A 23877-nucleotide genomic window follows, 5' to 3' on the forward strand; every position below is an offset into this window, starting at 1 on the left:
TTTCTCTCTATTCCCCTGATGGATCTAGCAGCTGAGGAGAGGCTGAGGGCAAACCTGGGAGTTTAAACATCCCGGGGTGGGGAGGGCCCTAAGGGATCAGAGTGGTTTTCTATCAGAATGGGTATTGTAAAGAACGTGGACTTGGAACAGCGTGCTGTAAAGACAGTAGAATGAGGAGAAAAAAGGAGCATGTTGTGTGTTTCAGGAAACGTGGAGACAGGTGCCCTTAGCAAAGAGTCGACTGAGGGAAGGGAGGTGAATAGTAACTAAAGCCGTGATTATATTAATTCCCGTATACCTGGGCTCTTAAATATGTGGTAGGAAATTGGAAACACTCTAAACGCCTGCACACGTGGTGGGCCACCCAGGTGCTGGAATACTATACAGCCATGAAAAAGGGTGAGGTGGCTCCGTAAGTTCTCATTAGAACATTCCCCAAAATATGCCCAGGGGGAGGCAAGGGGTAACCGTGACTCTGGGGTGTCACCCCTCTAAAAAGAAAAGGACGTCTATATCGTGTGTTGGTACATGGAGAACATTCGGGAAGGAAACAGGAGAAAGCGGGAATGCTGAGTGCCTCTGGGGGTTGAGAGATGTGTCCTTGCGTTCCCTTTGTTCTTCGGGGGTCTGTGCCCTGTGGAGTGGTGGCTGTTCCCACACGTGTTCCTGAGCTCTGCCTCCGTGTGTGGCTTGGGTTCTTTGAGGGGGAGGCGAAGAGCTGCCAGCAAGATGGGAGCCCTCTTTCTCCTCTGTTGGGGGTCCCCGTGGACCCCGGGGACCCCAGGTTCTTTGGATCTAGGCATTTAGGGGCCCAAGCATCCGTCGGGAGCTGTCAGGCTCCGTGGAAGATGTTTGCGTGTTTGCTCCCCGTGGAGCCCCGAGCCTGAGATGAATGCAGAGCCCCTAGAAGCGGCTTTGGCTCGCCTGGGCTGAAGTCCAGCCTGTGGAGACCTGCAAGGCGAGGCCTGGGCACAGAGACAGGGGAGGGAGCGGCCCCCAGCTCTGCCAGGGCCAGAGGGCTTGGGAGGGGACAGGGCTCCTGCAGCTGCGGACCCCCCAACTGAGCCACAGTGGCCTCGAGGTCCCTGGGAGTGGCCTCGGGGTGCACGGTGGGGGCAGCAGAAGCTCCTTTCATGGCTGGAGGGGACCGGCCTACGGGGAGAGTTTTCCTTTTGCAATAAGGTGTTAAACGAAGGTCTAGCTTTCCATATGTTTTTATTTTATTTTAGATTACACTTTACAAAAGCACACCATTTTCTGTGATTTCAGTCATTTTGCATGAGATTATTATGGCTCGTAAAGGATAACTCCTCAGATATTGAGAACAGAGTCACAGGCTTGGGAACCAGATGCAGAGAAACAGACTCATTGCCTCTCGCCATCTCGATGGGTGGGAGGGGAGGGGGCCGGAGAACCAGGAGGGAAGGTCTTGTTTCAAGATCGGAAATGCCCGGTGCTGACCTGCCAGGCCCAGGCCGGGAGCCTTGCCTGCTTGTCGCATTGAAAACCCCTGACAGCACGAGGTGGTCCCCTTCCTCCAGGAAGGTTGTTATAATGACTTCCTCACGTGCCGTCTCTGTAGGCAGGACAGCGCCAGCCTCGAGGGGGAATTTCGGGGTCATATCTGAGCCTGCGGGCTGACGCTTTCTTCACATTTAGCAAAAATGTGGGCGGAGGAGACCCTGGACCCAGTGGGACAACTGTGTGCCATCAAGGGAAGCGCTGAGGAGTGAGGGGATCGTGGGCGCAGGGAAGGACATTCGTCTCCTTTCTCTTTATGCATCCCGCTGTGACCTCACATGGAGGGACGTGTCTCTGGGGGGCTTCTCCAGAAAGGAGCCTAAGCAGTCACGTTTTCTGACTTTTCGTGTCTGAAAATAGGGAACCAGAAAAGGGCAGAAAATAAAACCTCAGTGGAAAGGTTGAACACGTTTTTCTCCTTTCTAGAAGCTTCTTGGACGCCCTCTGTGTGTTCTGAAGTTCAGGTGGATTTTCAGATCTCGTGACCTGGTTTCTTTATCTTTCCCCCCAGTTTTCTACTTCGCCTTTTTTGTCTGTTTTCTGGGGAAGTTCCTTCCCTTTGTCACTCAGCCTTGCTATCAATGTGTTTTTCATTTCTGCCCTTTTTCGTCTTCTGGATGTTCCTTTTTCATAGATTCTGTTTTTGTTTTGTGGTGTAATATCGTTAATTTCTGAGGATATTGATGATAATTCTAAATTCTTTTTGAAATTGTCCTCTCTTTTCTTTTCAGTTATTTTTTCCATTTGTTTGTGTCTCCATGGGTCACGGTAGACGCTCAGCTCTCAGGCGCCGGTCGGTAACAGTCATGGGTGGGCACTCTGGCGCCTGGCGGTAATGGTCATGGGTGGGCACTCTGAGGCTGGTGGCAGGTCGTCTTCACTTGGAGCTTGGCCGTGGGGTGACCCGGCTGGGCTGTTACTGGGGTCCCCCAACATCGCTGTTCTTAGACCTCTCCCCGGGGCGGCCACGTTGTGTGGGGAGAGCCTGCCCGCCTCCCCCTCGGGGGAGGATCTGGAATCTGACGAGGAGGGCACTGGCGCCTGTGCTGTGGGGCTCGGAGTGGGTCTGGTCCCTCCCCTGGTTCTGGGGGTGGCGCCCACATCCTCCCCACCTGGTATCCCCAGTCCGGCCACCCCGGGTGTCGGCGAGGCGGGACGTGCAGGGGTTAGCGTCCCCCCATGGCCCTCGCCCCGACCTCCGTAGTTCAGCCCCCCATTTCCAGAGGATTCAGGGTGCGCTGGCTGTGGTGGCGGTTTCTCTGCTGAGCCGGGCTCCCCGGTGCCTGTGCCCCTGCCCTCACCCGCCAGCGTGCCTGTTCCTCGTCCCCGTCCCCTGCCTGTCCCTTTGCCGTGGTTTCCAGTGGGGTTCAGGACAGAGGGAAATGGGGTGTTGCCCTCAGTCCCCCCTCAAACAGGCCACTGTGCACAGTCCCATTCAGACCCCGAGCAGCCCGGCGCCCTCGACCCTGCGGCGGCGCCCTCCTGCCTGCCCGCGGGGCTGGGGTGTGGCTCGAGGGCGGGGCCTTCGTGGAAGGCTCAGCAGGTGGAGGTGGCCGTCGCTGAGGATCAAGGCCAGAGAGGACTGTGGACGGGAGTGGGCGCCCCGGGGAAGGTGGGGGAGGGGGCCCGGCGTCGGGGGTGGGTGAGATGAATGGGGGACGAGGGGCCTCTGCTGCCGCCCCCCCCCCCCCCCCCCCCGCCTGCAGGCCCTCGGGCCGTGGCTCAGAGGCCACGTGGTTCTCCCCCAGGGCGATGGGCCACCCGGTGCCGGGCCACGCTCCTCCCTGGCCTGCTGGGCGGCGGCCGTGGGCGGTGGTGAAGAGCTTTGCGCATCTCGTGCTGTGGGAACGCTGAGCACTGAGGTTCTGCAGCGGGTGCTGGGTGTTAACATGTACTGCGAGGGAGACGTTGAAGCCTGGGGAGGGAGGGTGGGGTCGGGTGGCCAGTCCTTGGTTATCATCCTGCAGGGGGGTCCCTGGTGGGAGTTGGAGTCTTGTGTTGGTGGCCAGTTGCTGTGGGAGCCCCTGCTGCCCTGTGCCCTCAGCGTGGGGGCCCGGGGCTGGTCAGCTGCCATGGACCCTCTGAGCCTGTCCCCCGCCCTCTGCGGCCGTGACAGCTCGAGCTGAGTGCTGCTGGGCCCCGAGGGCCACGGCTCCGAGCCCGATGACATTCCGATTTCTATCTTTTCATGTCTTGCAAGAAGAAATCTATTAGTGTGTGCTTGGGGCCCTGCTCTGAGAACCGGAGCAAACCTCCGCCCACCCTGTTTTCTCATTTTCCTGGAACTGAGCCGTGGGTCCGGGGGGACCCTCACATGGTGTCGCGCTGTTTGATGTGTCAGTCTTCCTGCTCCCAGCACGGCGCTCGGAGGAGGCCCAGGGCCCCCAAACTCGGTGGTCCTAACTCCAGCCATCTGTCATTTGGAAGTGACAAGTGTGCGTCTTGAGCCTCTGGGACAAGTGTGCGTCTTGAGCCTCTGGCTGGCCCGTGCTCTCAAGACCCTGGCCTTTTGTACAGGTCTGTGACGTATCGGTCCACTGGGGTCGCATAAGCTGGGGGCACCCTGTGTGGGGAATGGCCTGAGCCCTGGCGGCCAGGTTCTTCCCTGTGTGGCTTTGGCTACACTGAACCCTCCCTGCCCCGTCCCGTCCCGTTTCCTCCTCTCTCTGCACCCCCCCACCCCCCCCCCCACAGAGTCAGAGCTGGACACATGCACACCGGGCTTGGGGGACCCCGGGCGTCCACGAGGCTCAGTTACAGGGCTGGGCGAGGAGGCAGGAGAGGGGACCCCCCCAGGGCCTTATCTGGGCCCAAAGTGCCCGTAACTGGAGGCCCGGCCGAGAAGAGCACACAGTAGGTGCTTGTTCCTGGTGCCTAGGGGAGGGCCCGGTGGACCAAGTGGACGTGGCTCCTCCGCCTTCCATGTCCCTGTCTCTTCATGTGTGTGTATTTTCTCCCCGATGACACGGGAAGCTGCCGCGGGCGGGGCCGGCGTCGCGCCGTGAAGCCACATCCATTCAGCCTCATGAGCTCAAAGCGCGGACCAGTTTAGACGGGGGAGAAGGGTCCACCACACCCCCACCAGCACAGAGGCTAGAAGGAAACCCACCCCTGAGGCCGTCCGCCTTTCATCTTCAGCCCTGGGACCCGGCACCAACTTCCCAGAGAACGGAGGGGACCGAGGGCCTGAGCCCCTCGTTCCTGGGGGCTCACTCAGGGACCTCGATTCCTGTCTTCTTCTGTTTATGAACAACCGAGTTCATTAAAACAGAAAACCGAGGGCAGTCCCAGGCAGAATGTATGAAATCGTGGCTTGCGGTTAGGAGGGGCCTGAGCTAGGAGGGGGCTCATGCCCCCCGGTGGCGTGGGGCTGGTCCCTGCGGGCCCCGGGCCCCTTTGAGGTGAGTCTGGGCCTGGTGTGGGTGAAGTGCAGCCGGCCCAGGCCCCTGAGGCCCCCCGGGCTGGGGGTGTGTTCCCCGCTGTGGGCGGCCGGCTCGGGCTGCAGGTGCGGAGGACGGGGCCAGAGAGGCCAGGCCAGGCCTCTGAGCACCAGGCTCTAGGTGCCTCCTGGCACCTGGTGAGTCGAATGCTGGAAGCAGGTGGCGGGGAGTGTGCAGCCCACCAGCCCAGTGAAAATGGACTGCGGTGAGGTTCCACTTGGACACCCGTCTGGGTCAGCTCAGGCGGCCGGCACAAGTGCCAGAGGCCAGGGGCTGTGACAGCAGATGTGTCTTTCTCACGGTCTGGAGGCAGGGGACAGGGAGAGGCCTGGGTCTCTTCCTCTTCCTGTGAGGACACCCGTCCTGTAGGATCGGGCCCCCCCCTTATGGCCTCATTGAACCATAATTACGTCCTAACGTCTCTGTCTCCACATACAGTCACACTGGGGGTCAGGGCTTCAACATGGGAATTTGGGGGACACGGTTCAGCCCACAGCACACATCTGTGGTCACTCACAAGGTTCACTGAAGCTGGCAAGTGGCAAGTTCACCCCCCATGTCACTGGACCTCAAGTTACCCCGTAAAAATTATTTCATGACTTAAATCAAGGCTCTGTAAAGGACCAGAGAGTGAATATTTGGGGGTTTGCGGGCCCCACGGTCTCCGTGTGACCGCTCAGCTCTGCTGTGGCAGCACCAACGTGGGCGGGGCCGTGTGCCAATAAAACTTTAGTTACAGACGGGCAGCGGCCGTATTCGGCCCACATTCCGTAAATTGCCCACTCCCAACTTAAGTGATAGACCTGCTCGATAGAGAGATTTAGAAAAATAAATAGCACAGAAATTGTTTGCTCCGCAGTCAAAAGACCCCTGGCTGGTGTTTGATGGATGCCCTTGGCTGTGTGTGAAGATTTTTGCTCTTCGTTGGGGCTTTACGGTATTCTGGACTGTACATTCTGTATGTCTTCGGATGACAGATCCGTCCCAGGGACGCTTCTGTCGTGTAGACGGTGCTCTGGACCAAGGCTGACCCGCGGTGCCCAGCGCTGGCACGCGAATCCCTCATGAATGGTCCAGGCTTGCTGAACAGCATGTTCGAGCCTCTCCTGTGAGGTCCTAGGAGGCGGGAGAAGGGACGCGCTCGCCTGAGTGTGGAAGGACCTCGTCCGCGTTTCGTCCGGGGCCTCTCAGAGCTGCGCCTTCGTCTCCCACGTCTGCTGTCTGCGCAGCCTGGGGGCCACGTGGGGCGATGGTGACCGAGCCCGTCCTGTCCCTCCCGCGGCGGGTGCTGTGGGGCCCAGCTGTTGCTTCTCCTCTGTTGTCACTTTGAACAGCACTTGTCCCTCCTGTGTTGGGGCGAGCGCCGCTGAACTCATTTGGCTGATTAACTGAGTTGGCGCAGGTGGCTCCTCTGCGCCATTGAGGGCTCTCTGCGTGCACTTGGCGGGGCTGTCGGGCCTCTTGTGACATCAGGCGCCATCAAGAGCCAGTTTCTGCCCTCGAGTGTCGGGGGATGGTGAGAGGGGTGCCCATGCTGCCCCCCTGAACCGTGCATCTTCGCTCTGCTCACAGGCCAGCGTCAGCGGGGAGCCGGGCAGTGGCCACAGGCTCAGGCCCAGAGTCGTGGGGTGGGGGCGCCCCTCGGTGGATGGGGCGGGGACCCACAGATACTGCAGCTTGTCTGGGAGCAGACGCCGCAGAGGCCACGCCCCGCACCCCCAGGCCCTGCCTCCTGCCGTTCCTCCTCCTCTGTCCCCAGACGCCCCACTCGGCTCTCGTGGAACCACAGCCGCCCGCCTTGGCCGCCGTGACAGGGCGAGGCCGCTCCGCGTCCCATTACCCGGTCCTCTCCGGCTCTCAGCGCCAGCGCCCGCCCCTCGCGGTTCCGCAGGCTGAGTGCTTTATGTCACGGGGACGGCACAGGGGGCCCTGGGGCCCGCTCAGGCCTGCGGGGGCCCCTGAGACGCCCCCACTCGTGCCGATTTCTCCCTCAGAAACTAATGGCATGGCGGCTCCCTGTGAGAGCACAGCCGTCTCTGTGGCCGAGTTGAGGGCTGGAACGAGAGCGGCGGGAACTGTCGGCTTTAGTACCTCCAGCAGCTCCGCATGAAGTGCCTGTCCCGGGAGGTCCGGGAGCCGGACGGGGCCGGAGGGGTCTGGACGGGGAGGACACAATGGGGGGGCCTCCTTAATGAAAACAAAGAGCGCGATCTGCTCTCGGCCGTCTCCCTCCCTGGTCGCTGCTCGAGGCTGCCCCGAGGGTTCCCGCTCCCAGCCCCCTTCCAGAACGTTCCCTGCGGGGGAGGTGCCCCGGCTGGCTCTTGGGCCACATGAAACAGCTGCTCTGATGTTCCTGAGTCACAAGGAACTCGGGGGCGGGGGGGGCGGGGGGGGGGGTTGGCGCCGTCAGCCCTGGGAGGTTGCTTGTAAGGAGAAGCAGGACCTTTCCGCCGGCCTTAGCAACCTCCTCTCCCAGACGGTGGGGTGACAGGCGGCGATGGGTCTGCCGTGCCTGCGCCCCCAGCTCAGAGCTCAGCATGGAGGGGACCGTCTCTGTGCCCGAAACCCGGGAGGCTGTCGCTCCCCTGCCCCGGGACCCCCGGGGGCTTGCCTCCTTCCCGCTGTTTCCGCCCGGCTGCCCAGGCCCCCCACCAATGACAACCCCACCGCAGCCAGAACCCGCGCCCAGAGTGAGTGTGGCTGTTCCCAGCGTCTCTGTCCTGGCCGGTTGCGTCTGTCCCTGCACGAGGGGGCGCGGCTAGGAGTGCGTCCCCGTGTCCCCTCCAGGGCGCACACAGGTGCTTTTTGTAATTACTTAAGGAAAAGCAATTGCAAAGCACTCGATACAAATCCCTTCAGCTGCTGTTGATGGTGGCGCTGGGGAGGCCGTGGCCGGCCAGGAATCTGAAACACGGGCACCATCTGTGCTCCCGCCTCCCCGCCGCCAGATTACACCACCGGCCTTTCTCTCCTGCACAAGTTTTCATTAAATGAATTGAGTTTGCTGGGAATCGCTTGGCCATAAATATTCCCTCCCGCTCGGCGTGGTTGGGTTACTGCTGTCCCCAGTGGGAGCCGGATCCAGCCAGGGGAGCGGGCGGGTGGGGGGCGCCGGGGCTGCAGGAAATTTCCAGAACATTTTCCGCAGCTTCTCGTCTGCGCCCACCCCCACCCTCAGCAGCCTCAGATTTGGGGTCATAAACATTTCACTGTTTCTGGAGCAAATTGAGGGAAGTTGGGAAGGGCTTGCCAGGGCAAGGGACGTAATTGCCATGTTCAATTCAGACTTGTCCATTCTGTTTCCTTCATTTCACTGAGAAGGTGGCAGGATGGTTGTAAGAGGAGGGCGAGACATGCGTTTAAAACAAATGTCCCCGGGTACGTGTATCCCTATGAGGAGGCAGGGTTGTGCCCGCATTAGAGGGAGGTGAGTGCGTCACCGCGGGGTCAAGACCACCCCTGAGGCCCCCTCATCCTCTGCACCCCTCTCCCCGAGGTTCCCTGTGGCCTCAGCCATCCCTGCAGAGACTCCTCTTCCGGAAGACGGCTGCCCACTTCAGGGGCTGCTTTATCCTCTGGAGTCTGGACCAGGAGTTGGCAGACCATGGCCTGTGCCAAATCCGGCCCTCCGCTTGTTTTTGTAAATAAAGTTTTATTGGTACGCGGCCATGCCCACTCGTTTATGTATCACCTCTGATGCTTCTGAGCTACAGCGGCAGAGTTGAGGGGTTGTGACAGAGACTGTGTGGCCCCCAAAACTGAAAGTATTTATTGCTTGGCCCTTTGTGGACGGTTTGCCAGCCCTGCCCTTTCTCCCACCCGCTCGCAGTAGGGTGCTTTTCACGCCTGATCTTGGCTTCGTCCCGCAGGTAAGTAGGAGACCAGGCTGCCTGGGTCCCTCCTGCTGACCGAGGGCTCACTGTCCAGAGCCCAGCTTCTGGAATCCTTGGCTGCCTTCTCCGGCCCCCACGTCTCCAAAGTGTCAAGTGTCCCTGGACTCCTGCGGTGCCTCCTGCGTGGTGCCCGGTCCCGGGGGCCACCGCGGCACTGTGACACGGAGGGAGAGGCTCCAGGAACATGTGGCTTGGGGGCTTCGGGGCACCAGAGGGACCCCATTTCAGCCTGTCCTTGTCACGCATCTGCCCCTTGCTGGAAGCTCCCAGACACGAGGGACCCTCCTGCCCAGAGCAGCTTCTGCTCCAGGCTGCCCGGCACACCGCGTGCCAGCTCCCGTCCTGGGGGAACCACTTCTAGTTGGAGTTCTGGCCGCCCCCAGCCCTGTGGGGCAGAGACTAGGGCGCAGGGGTGTGCGCTGAGGCACCACACGCTGTTTCCTTGTTTGCTGTCCTGGCTCTTTGGGGACTGACAGCTTTCCCCCTCTTCCTAACCTTTGGCGTTTCTGCTGCTGTAAACACCCCGTATGCATTTTCACCTGCGTGGGGGCACAGGTGTCTGACGGGAGGCAGCCGAAGCTCAGACCCGCGTGGCCTCGGGGCTCCTGAACTGGTGGGTGCGCCCTGCTGGCTCTCCAGCCCCTCAGCCGGGGGCCTGTCCCATTCCCCTGGGCCGCGTGCAGCTGGGAGTTGTGGCTCCACGGGGGTGGACGGGCTCACATCCAGGGGACACGGCCTCCTCCCCGTTCACCCGGGACGAGAAGATGGTTTCCTGTCTGGTGATGGAAGTTGTAGAAAGGTGGGGGTGGAAACCGCCCCGCCCTCGTGGGGGCCACTGGCTGGGGGCTCAGCGGGTCTGTCTCGTGCCCGCAGTGCACGTGCCGGAAGGACATGGTGAAGATCTCCATGGACGTGTTCGTGCGCATCCTGCAGCCCGAGCGCTACGAGCTGTGGAAGCAGGGCAGGGACCTCACGGTGCTGGACCACACGCGGCCCACGGCCCTCAGCAGCCCCGAGCTGAGCAGCTGGAGCGCCTCCCGCGCCTCCCTCAAGGCCAAGCTCCTCCGCAGGTGAGTGGCCGGGGAGGTGACCGCAAGTGGCCGCACGGGTGTCCAGGCCAGCCCCTCCCTCCCACCCTCCTCTGTTTCTCCTGCTCCTGAGACAAAGCGTGTATCTCAGGCCCCGCCTTGCTCGTGGGCCCCGTGTCTGTGTCGTCGGAGACTCGGGCCCGTCGCATCCGCCAGCTCCTGGGCTGGCTTCCCCTCTGGGATGACGCGGCGCCCCTCTCACTGTCCCTGCTTGGGGTCCTGGGCGGGAGCCCTGTTCCTGCGGGTCGGGCCGCTGGGCTGCTTCGTGGCTCCGAGCGATGGCAGGTCCCCTGCCGGAGCCACAGGGTGTGGGGTCCCCGCGGCGCCCCGCGCGCGCGCGTCTGTGCTCGCTTCTGCACTTCTGACAGCCTGCTGCTGGAGCGTGGTCGTGGAGGTGGCTGTGGACACCTGCCCCCAGGGACGTCCTGTGTCACCCCATCCCGTCTCGGGGGCCTCCTCTCCCCTGGTCACTGCCCGGCCACGAGCCTGGCGTCCGGTGAGGGAGCGAGGGTGAGGCGGCCGCCCCCTTGCACGGGTGCGAGGCCGTGGGGACTGGGTGGCAGGTCCGGGCAGAGGAGGAGAGGGACTCCCTGGGAGCGAGACGGCCGTGAGCAGCTGTGCCCGTAGCCCCACAAGCGGCGGGCTCTTTTGCCGTCTCCCTGGAAACGTCCAGGCTCTCGAGGTCTGAGTGCTCAGGGATAGAGTTCAAATGGATTCCTGTCTGGTGCCTGTGGAACATTCCGCGAGTCCTTGCTGGGCCCCTGGTGTGCGCAGGAGCAGGAGGGACGGCCCCGGGCTGGCCTGGCCAGCATTCCTGTGAGGGCCAGGGGGTCAACACTTTCGGCGTTGAGGGCCAGACGGTCTCTGAGGACCACTCAACTCCATGAGAGCCACCATCGACCTAGACGTTCCATAGACCAGAGAGCACAGTGTGTCCTAATAACACTTTGTTTATGGACTCTGAAATTGGAATTTCACATCGCTTTCACATGCCACAAAGTATTATTACTCTTTTAACTGTTTGAACCATTTAAAAACGTAAACACCATTCTTAGCTTGTGGGCTGTGCCGAAGCAGGTGGCGGCGGATCTGGGCCTCTGGAGGGTTTTCCACCTGCCGCCGCTCGGTCGCCCCTGGTCTGATCTTGTCCCCGGAGCCTGGCCGCTGAGCGGGCAGGGGGCTCGGCCAGTTCTCTCCTTCGTCGGTGCCTCGATGGTGGCGCTCCATGCTGCACAGACGTCCTGGGAACTGCCTCTGGGAAAAGTCGTCCTGGCCGAGCCATCATGCCCACTCCAGAACCTTCTCTCCCGACTGGTCTGTTCTTGTTTTCGGTGCGTCCAGTCTGTGAGTCTGCGAATCTTGGGGAGTCTCTGCCTCATCTGCACGTTTTCCGCACCCACAGCCCCTCTCTCAGAATGTTCCGGCAGCCCCGGATACTTCCATATCCGTTCCTGACAGCCCGTGAAGGGGACGCTCTTTTCTGGTTTCTTTTGTCATTTCTCCTTTGGTTCCTGCCCTCCTGTCTGTCTGTCCCTCGGTAGCAGCAGCATCCTGGCTTGGCCGACCTGCGATGGCTCCGGATCCTTCCAGAACGAGGAGTGGGCTGGTGTTTGCATAACGGTTAATTGATTGTGGCTTGGGCTAATTGGTCAGCAGAGTGGATTGCCAATAAACAGGCTCCACGTTCCAGAAATAGAAGGGGATTAGAGGCCGTCTGAAGAGCCAGCCCCAGGACAAGGGACCTGTGGGCCAGCCGTAGCTGGAACCTTCTGTGCACAGAGGAAGCGGCTCCCCAGCCCCCTCCCGCCCGGCCACCCCGCGTCATGCATTGTTCCTTTCTGGAGCATTCCTGTCTCGCAGACCTGGGGAGCTGTAATGTTCCGACAGTGGGCTGAATAACAAATTAAGTCGTGTTCCCAAGGATATAATTTCCTTTAAAGCCTTTAGTATGTAAAACGAGGCTGAGTCTCTTTTCCTAAGTCCTGGTGGGGGGCTTCTCTGAAAAGGCTGATGAGAATCACGTGTGAAAGCCAGATGCCCCATCCCCTCACCTGAGCGTTACAGACTCTCGGAAGGACCTCGTCTCTCTCCCCGTGGTGTCCTGCCCGCCCGGGTGCTGGTCTCCACGGGGCTCCCCGAGCCTCAGGGGGTTTGTTCTGGGGTTGGGTGGCCCTGCGGGAGCATCCTTGGCGTGGGCTGGATGGGGGTGCAGGCGACTCTGCCTCTGTCCCTAGACCAGGGTCTCCCGTCGGCACTGTGGGCGCTCAGGCCGGGTCATCCTCTCTGGGGGGGGTGTCCTGGACACTGGGGGGTGGAGCAGCACCCACTCGATGCCAGGAGCCCCCCCCAGTGTGACAGCCACAGATGTCCCCAGACACGGCCCAGTGTCCCTGCCCAAGTGCCTGTGCCCACCTGCTGCCCCCTGCCCCACCGTCCCCGTGCAGCCTCGCCGCCTCCTCTGGGAGCCGCAGCTTCTCCCTGGTCCCCGCTCGGCCCGGCCCGGCCCCCACATAGTGCCGCAGGTGCCATCCCACAGTGGAGGCCAGGTGTCGGCCCCTCGGGGAGAATGTGACCCACTCCCTTCACGGTGCCCTCCGTGGATTCGTCTTCCATACCCACATCTGGTCGGGCGACTGGTCCCTGCCCCTGACAAAGGGCACAAAGCTGTGACCTCGCTCCTCGCCCTGTGACCCCTTCGGCCACCACCAGCGGGCTCCCTGCCCGGCGGCCCAGGCCCCGGTGGAGTCTGGCGCCCTCCCCCGCCGGCGTCCACCCGCTCTTCCTCCAAGACAGCCCTTCCCCACGGCAGGCCATCTTCTCCTCCGTCTCCTTGTTGTTTCCCACGAGAGCTCCGCGTCACGCTTGTGTCGACCGCGTGTTCCCGCAGGTGTGCGCTCCGCACAACATCGGGGCCCTTCCACCGCCTGCACGGGTCTGCGGAGAGGGAGACGGAGAGGGCACGCATGGCCTTCCCGGACCCATGATCCCGTCCACCCCAGCCTCTGCTGGCCCCACGGCCGGGACCTCCGGCTGCCCCGGGGGGGCTCCCACCACCTTGGATCACCGCAGAAACGAGGGGACATGGAACCACTCCGCTCCTCTGATGCCTCCTGACCCCACGCGGGCCGGCCCGTCGGCCCCCCCCCCCCCCCCCCCCCCCGCTGCGCCTGACACCCCGCACCAGGCTGGGCACCACCGGGCCACTGACCTCGCTCCTCTCAAGGCCGCCCTGGCCCCCCAAGCTCCTGAGCCCACAGACCCAGCTCCCTGTGACCCCCGGGCCACCGGCCCCGCAGCCCAGAAGAGCCTGTCACCTGGGACTCACTGAGTGTCTCCTAAATTGCTCCTCCCAGGACGCACTGTGAAGTTTCTCGCAGGTGAAACCCTTTAAACCCACAGGCCTGCTCGTCTCTGGAGCAGGGAGGATGTCCTGGGGCCGGGCGTGGGGAGGAGGCCCAGGCACAAGACCCACGGCCCCGCGCCTGGACCCCGCAGCCGCGCTGGCACCGGCGGCCTTGGCCCCGAATCCCCTGTGGGTCAGAAGTGCTGGACGACAGCTGGTCCTGTGAGGGCGGACAGCCCGCCTCGGGGTCTGGAGGGGCCGAGTGCTCTGGGCCCCGCGGTGGCCGGGCTGGGGGCCCCTCCTGCTGTCTGAGGCCCAAGGACTCTGCGTCCGTATTGCAGACATTAGTGGGGGTGTTGGGACCAGTCCCAATGTTTGGTTCATGTAAACTTAACAAAGGCGTCCAGTTAAGGCTGGCGGGTGAAGGGCACGTTTACCTCCACCCTCGCCTGAATCGTCACCAAGATGACGGTAAAGGAGTGACAGGGACCAGGAGAGGGACGGTGGCAGCAGACTCGGAAGGAAGGGAGGGCCGGGCAGGTGGTACCTGACTTGACAGCACAGAGAACACTCGAGACGTGGGCCTGCAGAGGGGGCGGAAAGGCCGAGGGGTCAGAGATGCGGCGCCTCCTGGGACGGCGCCGCGCGGGCTGGACGCAGGGGTGTGAGGAACGGTGGGCTCAGCCCCCACCCCCATCTCCCAGCAGGACGGAGGCCCTGCGCCCGTGCGGTGGACCAGCGGCTCTGGGCGGGACAAGGGTCCCCTGAAGGCTGGGGCGGTGGAAACCTGGCTGCCGGCCTCCCGTCCCCCCAACCTGAGGCGGGAGTAGGGACGGACCTCTCCCGGGTCACGGAGCCGCCCAACGGAGCAGAGCCACAGATCCTGATATCGAGGCCCCCGTGGAGCAGCGGGGTCCCACCCTTTCCGACGCACGTGCAGTCACCAGCAAGCATCTTAGTCCCTCGCACAGCCCACCCGGGGGTCCCTAAGACTCCGAGGAAACGCAGCAAGAAAGACAGCATCCGCCACGAGGAAGGAGACGATCCATGAGCAGAAGGACTCACAGTGCCCCTCAGAGAGCAGAGAGGACTGTGTGCGTGGGAAGGAAGAGCCTGTTCCTTTAGAGAAGCCCTCAGGGAAGAGGAGGCTCTCAGACCTTTAAAATAAAGCAAAGAAGACGAAAGCAGTAGATCAGGAGAGAGCTTGAGGAAATCTCCTCCAGTGGAGACATTTCTTGGAGAAGATCCCCAAAGCTTCTGGAACGAGCAAATAGGCCAACACAAAGAACAAGGGACCTGAACGGCATCGGGCTTGTTGATCACAATGCTGCAAGCTAATAGATAAAGGAACAGGTCTTCAAAAGTCAGAAGAGAAGTAATTTTCAGCCCAGAAGTATGGATCTAGCCAAATTACCAACTAAATGTGCGAAGGGAGTAGAGATCTTTAGAGACATGCAGAGTCCCAGATTTCTCTTCCTTTCTGAGAAAGCTACTGGAGGATGTGCTCCAGCTAAACAAGGGCTTCCACCAGGAAAGACATGGGCTCAAGGAAAGTGGATTTAGCCCAGGAGAGGCCAAGGCCCAGAGTGTCATCGGGGGTAGGAGCTTGGAGATAACCCGGAAAGCTAAGCATCTGAGAGAGGGGGCCAGTTGCTAACTCCAGGAAGAGCGAGCAAAGAATACGGTCCCGGCAGCTCTGTTGCTCGTGGATGAATGATATTTACAGTCAGAAAAATACAAACATGAAATGTCACCACAACCGCAGATGGTGGCAGACGCAGGGAGAGAAGCCGGCGGGTGTGGGAGCGGGGAGCACCCAAGGCGCCCTGCGTGTCTGTGCCGGCAGCTCGGCGGGGGAAGCCGGAACCGAGAAGAAGAGAGAGCAGTGCTGGGGAGACCCGGGGAAGTAACTGCGAGAAGAAACGGCCGAGAGACGAAGGGTGTCGCCTGGGGAGCAGGTCAGGGAACGCCGCTGTGGCCAGACTGTGGTCAGGACGCACTGGCAGGTGCCCCTCCCCCAGCTCTGGGCAAATTGGCCCCAGATCCTTCCAGCGTGTTCTCCCAGCTTCTGTCTTCACCAAGAGGATGGTTGTCTGCACGCTCATGTTCGGCTTGTGTCTGCCCATGTCTGCTCACCTGGTTCCACCTCGTGCTGGGGGTCTCTGCGTTGGCGAGGCCCGGTGGCGTCTGGGGGCCCACAGCTCTGAGCCCCATGATGTTGGGGCCGAGGAAGGCAGACGGGGCCCTGGGGGGGCGCCCCTGGTCAGCCCTGGGGGCGGGAGGGTCAGGGTCAGGAGTGGCCTCCAGGGCTGCTTCCGGGGTCGGGATGGGGAGGTGAGAGGGGCTGAGGGGTGGGCGGCTGCGGGACACCGAGGCCAGGTGAGTGGGCAGCAGGAGGATGCCCTTCGACTGGGTGCCCCTGGGGCCGGGTGGGGGTTCGCTTGTGGGCGCCTGGCCCTGCCACATTCCCAGACCCGGGGAGAAGCCACTCCTGGGGGACTGTGGTGACGAACGCCGGCTGCGCCCTGGTGCTGGGTCTGGGGCTCCCTGCCTGTCTGCACCTGGTGTTTCCCAGACTCACCCCACGTGGAGCCGCTGGTGGAGGGCGTTCCCGAGGGGTCTCCCAGCTCCCGTGCCCCACCCCCCATCTGTGGCTGCCTCCCTACCCCTCCTCGCCCGCCTGTCCTCGTCCCCCGCCCCCACCCTCACGTGACCCCCTGCACGCCATGCTGTGTGTGATGCCATGTCTGCCATGACGCTCCCCGCGCCCCGGAATGCTCCCCGCTTCCACCCTGGGTCATCGGGTGGCTCGTGCAGACATCAGGGGGCTTGTCACATGCGGGCATCCCCTGGGCTCGGGCACAGGGAGCCACAGCGAGCCAGGGCCCCTCGAGACAGGCAGCCGAGCAGCAGGATTGGCAGTGGTTAGTGTGAGGGGGACTAGGAGAGGCCCCCGGGAGCCAGCGTGGGGAGCAGGGCGGGTGGGTGCTTGTCAGGTCCCCGTGTCCACAGGGAGGGTGGTGCTGCTGTAGCCCCCAGGTGGGAGCCCTGCCCGGCCCCTGTCACATGCCCTGCGTCTCCCTGGGACCACTTGGTCTTTGGAGGTGTGGCTGCCACGGGACCCCCAAGTGTGTCTGAGTCCCCCCCACTGGGGCAGGGACTCGGGGAGCCCACGGGTGCAGGGAGGTCACAGCCAGCTCCTGTCGAGGATGCTGACATTCCCGGCCCTGCTCGCTCAGCTGCTGGTTCACCCGTAACCGGGACAGAAGACCGGCCAGCGGAGGCCTGGTCATGGGGCCTGGAGCCTGCGGCCATGCGGGCGTCACCCCCTCCCCAGAGGGCACTGGTGACCCGCCCCGGGCCAGCCTCCCCACTCCCGCCTTTGCCCCGGTTCCTGGGCAGCCACACTCTCCTGCCGTCTGAAAGCCGCTCTGTCCCTTCCTGGAAGGCGCGGGCTTCCGTTCCCAGAACCCGCAGGGCCGCCTGGCCCCTGATCCGCAGGCCCACCCGCCTTTGTCGCTCTCCTTTCCTCCTTTTCAACCCTGATTCTGCCTCGTTTTTCCCACGAAGCCGTAGCTGAGCCTCCGGTGGAATCCCACACCCGGGGGCCAGCGTGGGGCTTGGGGTGAGGAGGGGCCGTGGGTGCAGGTCAGAGAGGGAGCCGCGCGGGCTCGCAGCCCCCGAGGACAGGGATACAGCAAGGACGGGGAGTTGGCCCAGGCCCTTAGAGGAGGCGTCCGGGGAGTTGACAGGAGTCCTGGAGAAAAACGCCCTGACGTTTACGTTCTAGACAAATTAGTCTGAAAGAAAGCAGACACTGGAGAAAGGCTGAGGAGGAGAGGAGACCCAGTCTAGAGAGGAAGAGAGAGCAGACCAGGAGGCCGGGGCTGCCGTGAGTGCTCCTTCCTGCCTGTCGTCCAGGCATTCACACCAGCTCTGCTCCATCCCTCACGCCCGTGTCCCCGCCCCCTGGGGCGTCCATCTCCCACTGTCATCAGCACCCGCTTGACGCCCCCCCCGATTCCCACTGCCCCCCCAGGCCTCCCTCCACCCCTGCCCCAGCAGCCCCCCCAGGGCCCTGTCCCCGACTCGGGGCCGGCACGGCTGTCCCCGCCCTGGGACGCTTGTCTCGGGGGCTGTCTTCTCTGCTGTTCCCCCGTCTCACGGTTCTCCCTCTCCAGGTCTCACCGGAAGCGGAGCCAGCCCAAGAAGCCCAAGTCGGAAGACCCCAAGTCACCTGGGGAAGGGGCGGCCGGGGCTGCCCTCCTGGAGGAGGCCGGTGGTGGTGGGAAGGATGAGGTCGACCCCGAGGAGGAGGACGAGGAGCCCCAGCTGCCGCCACAGGGCCGGGAAGCGGACGGCTCTGAAGGTCAGTCACGGCCGGGCGGGGGGCCAGGCCTGGTGGAAGGAGCCAGTGTCCACTGCGCCACAGCCCCTGCTCTTGAAGAGCCCAGTTCACGTGCTCCCTTGGCAGGGCGGGCGTTGTATAAAAACGTACATTCTGGGGGCACAGTCAAAAGTCCCTCTTCTCCCAGAAACGGAAGAGGCTTCCTCAGTCCATTTCGGCTGCTGTAACCAAATACCACGGACCGGGCGGCTTAGAAACAGCCGACACTTGGGCCAGCGCCGGTGACCTGGTGGTTAAGTTCAGCACTGTACTTCGGCGGCCCAGGTTTGGTTCCTGAGTGTGGATGCACAGCACTCGTCCGTCAGCAGCCACTCTGTGGGGGCAGCTCACATATGAAAAAAAACATAGAGGAAGATTGGCACAGATGTTAGCTCAGGGCGAATCTTCTTCAGCAAAAAAACCCCCAAAAACAAAGAAACAGCAGAGGCTGATTCCTCGTGGTTCTGGAGGCTGGACCCCGGGATCGGGGGTGGCGGCAGGTCCCGGCCCCGGTGAGGGCTCCCTCCTGGGCTGCAGACGGCCGCCTGCTCACTGGGTCCACACGTAGGGGACGCAGGCAGCTGCTCTGGGGTCCCTGTTATGAGGGCGCTGACCCCGTCCCCGAGGGCCCCCGCAGCCCCACGTCCAGCGCCATCATGCGGGGGTAGCCTTCAGCGTAGGAATTTTGAGGAGCACAAACCTTTGTCCACAACAGAGCTGTTATCTGCTCAGTCGTGGAAGAGGATGGCCTGTGGTCTGCGGCCAGACGGTAGACGTGCCTGTGGTGGGGCCAGCCCCCACCCGGCTGGCCAGCCTTGGGCAGGAGGAGGGTGATCTGGGGGTCGTGTCTCAGAAACGTGCCCTTCACGCTGCCTGGGGCCCTTTTGGCCAGGGAGTATTAGTCTGCGAGCGTTTTAAAAGTCCCCACTCGATGTTTTCCTTTCTGGGGGCCGGGCGTGGCCGGGGCCTGGACTGCGGATCGCCCGGTGGTGGTGCCCAGGTCCCAGTCACAGCCAGCGGTCACCAAGGCCTGTGCCCGGGGCCTCAGTTTCCCTCTCTGCGGCTGTGTCCTGGGCTGTGTGAGTCCAGCGTGGCTCTGCCCGTCACGGAGGCGTTCAGTCACTGGGATGCCTGTGGCTGGTGTCACAGATGACGTGGCATCCGAGGTGACTGCCCACGGGGCACAGACCATGGTGCCCCCACTGGCACACGCCCCAACATGCCCACAGACTGGTCCTGAAGGTCCCGGTTAGGGAGCAACTGTGTCACCCGGCTGGAGGGGTGAGTGTCCCTGAGGGGACCCCCAGGGGCTCACGAGGGGGACAGCGGAGAGCTGGGGTGAACCATGTGCTGGTGCATCCCCTCTCAGCCCACACGCCCTCACGTGGTGGGCGTCACGAACTGTCTGCTCAGCGCCACGGGGACAGACAGCAGGGCCGGACAGACGGTGGGGCTGGACAGACGGGGGCCGGACAGACGGGGGCGCCAAACAGACAGCAGGGCCCAGACAGATGGGGCTGCCCAGGTTAGAAGGAAGGGGGCACCGTCACTCTCGGGGTACAGGCACCATTCCCGATGTGGAGATGGATCTGGACACGGGGCCGTGGAGGTCTGGGGGTCGAGCAAAGTTGCTGGAGACGAGCCCGATACATAGGGGCCAGATCCCACTGCTCATGCGCGAGCCCTTAACAGAAAACTTGATTTTCCAGAAGATACGACTAATAACAAAGAAAGTAGCACACCCTGGAATAAATGTAACTAACAAGAAAAGAGCTTTCTGGAGAACACTAGAGACTTCTTGAGAGACCAGGAAGAATGGGTGAATGAGCAGAGGATGTGTGCTAGGACTCCTTGATGAGAGGGCTCCATTTCCCCCAGATTATCCCCAGTTCTTGTGGCTCCTCTCGGGACCCCGGCAGGGTGGGGTGTTGGTTTCAGTGAGGATGGAGGGGAACGGCCCGGAGGAGAGGGGTCCGGGGAGGCGGGGCGGCTCCTCAGCCGCGGGACTGGAGTGAGGCCCCCTCCTCCACCGTGCTCTACCCTGGGCCACCTCAGACGTGGCCTCGGGTGTCGGGACAAGCACTGTGTCCCGTTTATTTAAAGTTCAGGAAACACGCCCAGCCAGACAGCGGATCGTTCAGGGAGCGTTGTGTCAGCTTGGGCTGCCGTACAAAGTACTCCGGACGGGGGCTTCAGCAGTGGACGTTGGCTGTCTCCCGGTTCTGGAGGCCAGAGTCCTCGATCAGGGTGTCGCCAGGCCAGTTCCTCCTGAGGCCATGAGGGAGGGTCTGCTCCAGGCCCCTGTCCTTGGCTTGTGGACGGCCATCTTCGTGTTCACGTGGCTTTCTCCCTGTGTACGCGTCTCTGCCCAAATGTCCACCTTTGATAAGGGCACTAGTCACACTGGATCAGGGCCACGATCACCTCATCTGAACTCGTGATGTCTGCAGTGACACTATTTCTAAATAAGGCCGTGTTCTGCAGCCCTGGGGTTAGGGCCTTGCCGTAGGAGTCCAGGGGGACACAGCTCAGCCCAGAACGGAGCAGGCACGCTGAAGTTAAGAGGGAATGCAGTGCACCGGGCTGCTCCGAGGGGCTCCCTGCGGGGGCACGTGCGTGTCCGTGCACCTTGGTCCTTTAGGGCCCGCATCTGTGTCGTCCCTGCTCCGGGACGTAAGAACGACTCACGAGCGAATGCTCATCCCCTAAGACCAGTTGGGTGGTCGGGTTGTGACGGGTAAGTGGTGAGCTCACCGAGGCGGCCCTGGGATCTGCACCTGACCCTGGAGGCCGTGGAGCCACAGGGAGAGTGACAGGAGAGAGCGACAGGGCCCGTTTGGGGTTCTGGCCCTAGGGAGCCTGGGGTGTCCCTGGCGGGCTGGCGCGGTGACCGCCCAGTCCCCAGCATGGGCTGGCCGGGGCGAGCGGGAGCAGGTTGGGGTCTGCCTGAGGTTGCACTATGCAAAGTTGCCGGGGGCATCAGTGGTCTCCTGGGGGTGGAGTGACAAACAGGTGGACATAGGCCAGCTGGGATTTGGGGACCCAGGCCCACCCCAGCCCTGCCGAGGACCACCCATGTGACTTGGGCCCAAGATGCCCCCTTGGGCCTGTGCCCTCACCTGCCAACAGGGCTGTCGGAGGATTGGAGGAGAGAATGCACACCTGCCGGGGGCTAGTGTGTGGGGACAAGCCAGTGAGGGGCCTGCAGGGGGCTGCTTGGCTGACCCGATCAGACAATCGCGAGAGACGAGGGTTTCAGTGGGCCCCTCCCGGGCAGAGTGGAAAGGATCTCTCTCGACCACCGGCATCCCTGCTCTCTCGTGAGCAGACACCAGGGGCCACGGGCCTGATGCTGGACGGAGGGCTGCCAGCGAGAGCAGACACACTCCTGTGCACCCCCACGTGCGACTCGGTTTACCCACCTGTTTAGCGAAGGAGTAATGGCTCTCTTTTCATTAACTTAATTTTTAAATGAATGTTTGGCCAACCCTGTTGACTGTGTAGAGAGAGCCGCACCCCACCCACCCCGTCCCCTCCTTGGGCCCCGGCTGGTCGTACCCAGCCCGTCACAGCGCCCCCACGGCCCTGGCCTCCGTGAGTCTCAGGATTCCCAGAGGTGGCCCCGTCCCCAGGGGAGGCCCTCTCTCCCGTTTTCCCTGTCCAAGCAGATTGCCAGCTAAACGGGAGGTTCTGTGTCCTCCGAGAGGACACGTGTCCTGCAGACAGAAACAGGAACCACCAGCGGGGAGGTGCTGGGCGCAGGCCCTCCTTCCCGGCCGCCTGGCACCCGAGTCCCTCCCGCTCCCCTTCCACAGTCTCGTCCACGGCCCCCCAGGGCTTTTCCCAAAGGCCTTCAGGGTCCACACCGTGATGGTCGCAGTGTTGTGTGGCTGGGACGGCACGTTCCCCCAGGGCTGTGGCTTCCAGCGGCTTCCAAGGCACGTGGGCCCCCGGAGGGGGGGGCGCGGTCCCGGGGCGGCGTCTCTGCTCGGGGCTGGCAGTGCTCCCCGACTCCAGACACCCCGTCTGTCCCTGTCCCACATCAGAGCCTGGTTCCCAAGAAGGAGGAGTTGGGGTGGGGGGGTTCTCCCAGAACTCCGGCCCCTCTAGAGAGGAAATGGTCCCTTTGGGGCCTCGGAAGTGGCTGCCACAGCCTGGAGAGCCCCCTGCGTGGTCACGAGCCCTGTGAGCTGTCCCTCGAGCCCCTGGAGGGGAGACGACTCTGAACTATCATGTGAATAAGTGCTCACAGTCGGGGGTGACAGCACACGTGTCCAGGCCGAGTGGAAAATTTTGAAGTGGTTTCTAGACTTCCCTTAATACCAGCTTAGCGTCCCTCAAAGCTGTGAGTGCTGAGGAGCGTGTCAGGCGTTAGCAACCGGGCTTTGGTTGGTGTTCGCAGAGGAGACGGGACGCTGTCCCTCACACACTGCACGCTCTGACAGCATCCGGGCTCTGGGGGAGGAGGCGGGAATGACGCCCCCAGGAGCAAGCCCCTGGGAGCGGGGGGGCGCCTGGGGCTGGCCGACGTGTGGCTGGGCCTCTGGGGAAGCAGCCCCCCAGCTGCCTGCTGGTGTCCCCACCCTGTACCTGCTGCAGGGCAGTCTGGGAAGAGCGGGAGCCCTGGGGGGACCAGCAGCCTCCCCGCACATCCACCCCGGCCCCGCGAGGGGCTGAGCAGGAGGCAGGCAGGCGGCCGCGTCTACCCTGGGTTGCTGGACAGCAGGGGCTCCCCGCTTGTGTGTGGTGGCTAGGCGTGGCCACCGTCCCTTCTGCAGCGTGAGAGATGGGGGTGACCTGGGCAGCACGGGACCAAGCGCAGGACGCAGGAGGGCTGGTCCCACCCAGTGCCGTCCCCCCTCCAGGCAGAGCCCACAGCCAGAGGGACCCAGACCCCGGGCCCCGCCTCCCAGGGGTCGGGGGGAGGTGCCGTGGGCATCCCGGTCATGGAGCACGGGTGTCAGGAGTGGCCTGACGGTCTGTGGCTGGCTTTAGGGCAGGACAGCAAGGCGCCTGCACCCAGCAGTGGGCGGGTGGGCCGGGGTGGGGGTCCGTAAACCAGGCTGCCGCCACACGCTGCCGCCTGCCCCCCCCGCCCCGCCCTCCGTCCTGGGGCCGCATCCCGCAGACCTGAGCCGGGTCCCAGACCTGCCGGGTGCTCTCTGTGCGCCCTCCTGGGTGAACTCAGTGCCACAAAGGAGGAGTGGGGTCCCCGAGGACCCAGGCAGCCAACAAAATCCACTGGGGAGGATTCTTGGCTGTGACTTCCCCTCACCTCTAAGAAAGTGGTCGAAGGGCCTCAGCTCATCTGCTGGGGGAGGAGTCCTTGCTATTCTGCCACCCGGCCCCCGGGGAGGTGAGGCTCCACAGGCTGGGGAGGGCCCAGCTTGGACCGTCAGCCCCTTCCGTGTGACTGTCCCCTGCTCTGCTCGAGGCTCCCCCAGGAGCCACAGGACCTGCTCCCTGAGCTCCCATGGGTGTGGCCCCGCCCTGGGCCTGCGGTGGTCCCCACGACAGAGGACAGTGCCCCGAGTGCCCAGCCGTTCTCCCCGGCCTTGGGTTGGCCCCTGACAGGGTCCTCTGGGTGTGTCCCCTTCGCTTCCCGGAGCCTGGGAGACAGGACGAGGAGGCCAGGACGCGCTCCTGTGACAGCAGAATCTCCCGTGGGGACAGTGGACAGGACCCCTGTCCTCAGGCAGAGAGGGGGCAGTCTGAATTCCATTCGCGACATTTGACCGTCAGGGGGAAGGAATATTGAGGAATATTGAATTTCTCTAGAGAGCAGGGCTGCTTACCTGAAGTGCCTTTTACACAACAGGACAGCGGCTCCGCATGGGTTCTGTAGATTAGGGGAAGCGGCCCCCACGCCCCCCGGGCCACTCGGGCCACCTGTGTGTGGCCCTTGGGAAGAGCTGAACCACTGGGGCCTCGGTCACTCTCAGCCACTGTGCTGCTGTGACCAAGTAACGGGCCCCCACTCGTCCCTCCCCCTCTACATCTCTCCCCCGCACATCCTTTTGCCCACATCCCCCCCTACATCTTCCCCCTCACGTCCCTCCTCCCACGCCCCCCCAACCCGCCCCACATCCCTCTTCCCCATGTCCCTCCCCTTCTACGTCTCCCCACCATGTTCCTCCCCCGCCCCTCCCCCACACATCCCCCCATGTCCTTCCCTCCCACGTCCCTCACCCCCACGTCTCTCCCC

General features: G+C 63.0%; 1 protein-coding gene across 1 annotated transcript in view; it reads left to right on the forward strand.

Annotated features, from left to right (window-relative positions):
- KDM4B (lysine demethylase 4B) overlaps window positions 1-23877 on the forward strand; it is a 140431-nt gene that overhangs the window by 101348 nt on the left and 15206 nt on the right. Inside the window, 3 exon segments of the mRNA XM_058537356.1 lie at window positions 9728-9924; window positions 17076-17177; window positions 17467-17654. Of these exon segments, the coding sequence (XP_058393339.1) occupies window positions 9728-9924; window positions 17076-17177; window positions 17467-17654 (487 nt within the window).

This window comes from Diceros bicornis, unplaced genomic scaffold (genome assembly GCF_020826845.1).
Source record: "Diceros bicornis minor isolate mBicDic1 unplaced genomic scaffold, mDicBic1.mat.cur scaffold_301_multi, whole genome shotgun sequence".
In the NCBI taxonomy this organism is placed as follows: domain Eukaryota; kingdom Metazoa; phylum Chordata; class Mammalia; order Perissodactyla; family Rhinocerotidae; genus Diceros; species Diceros bicornis.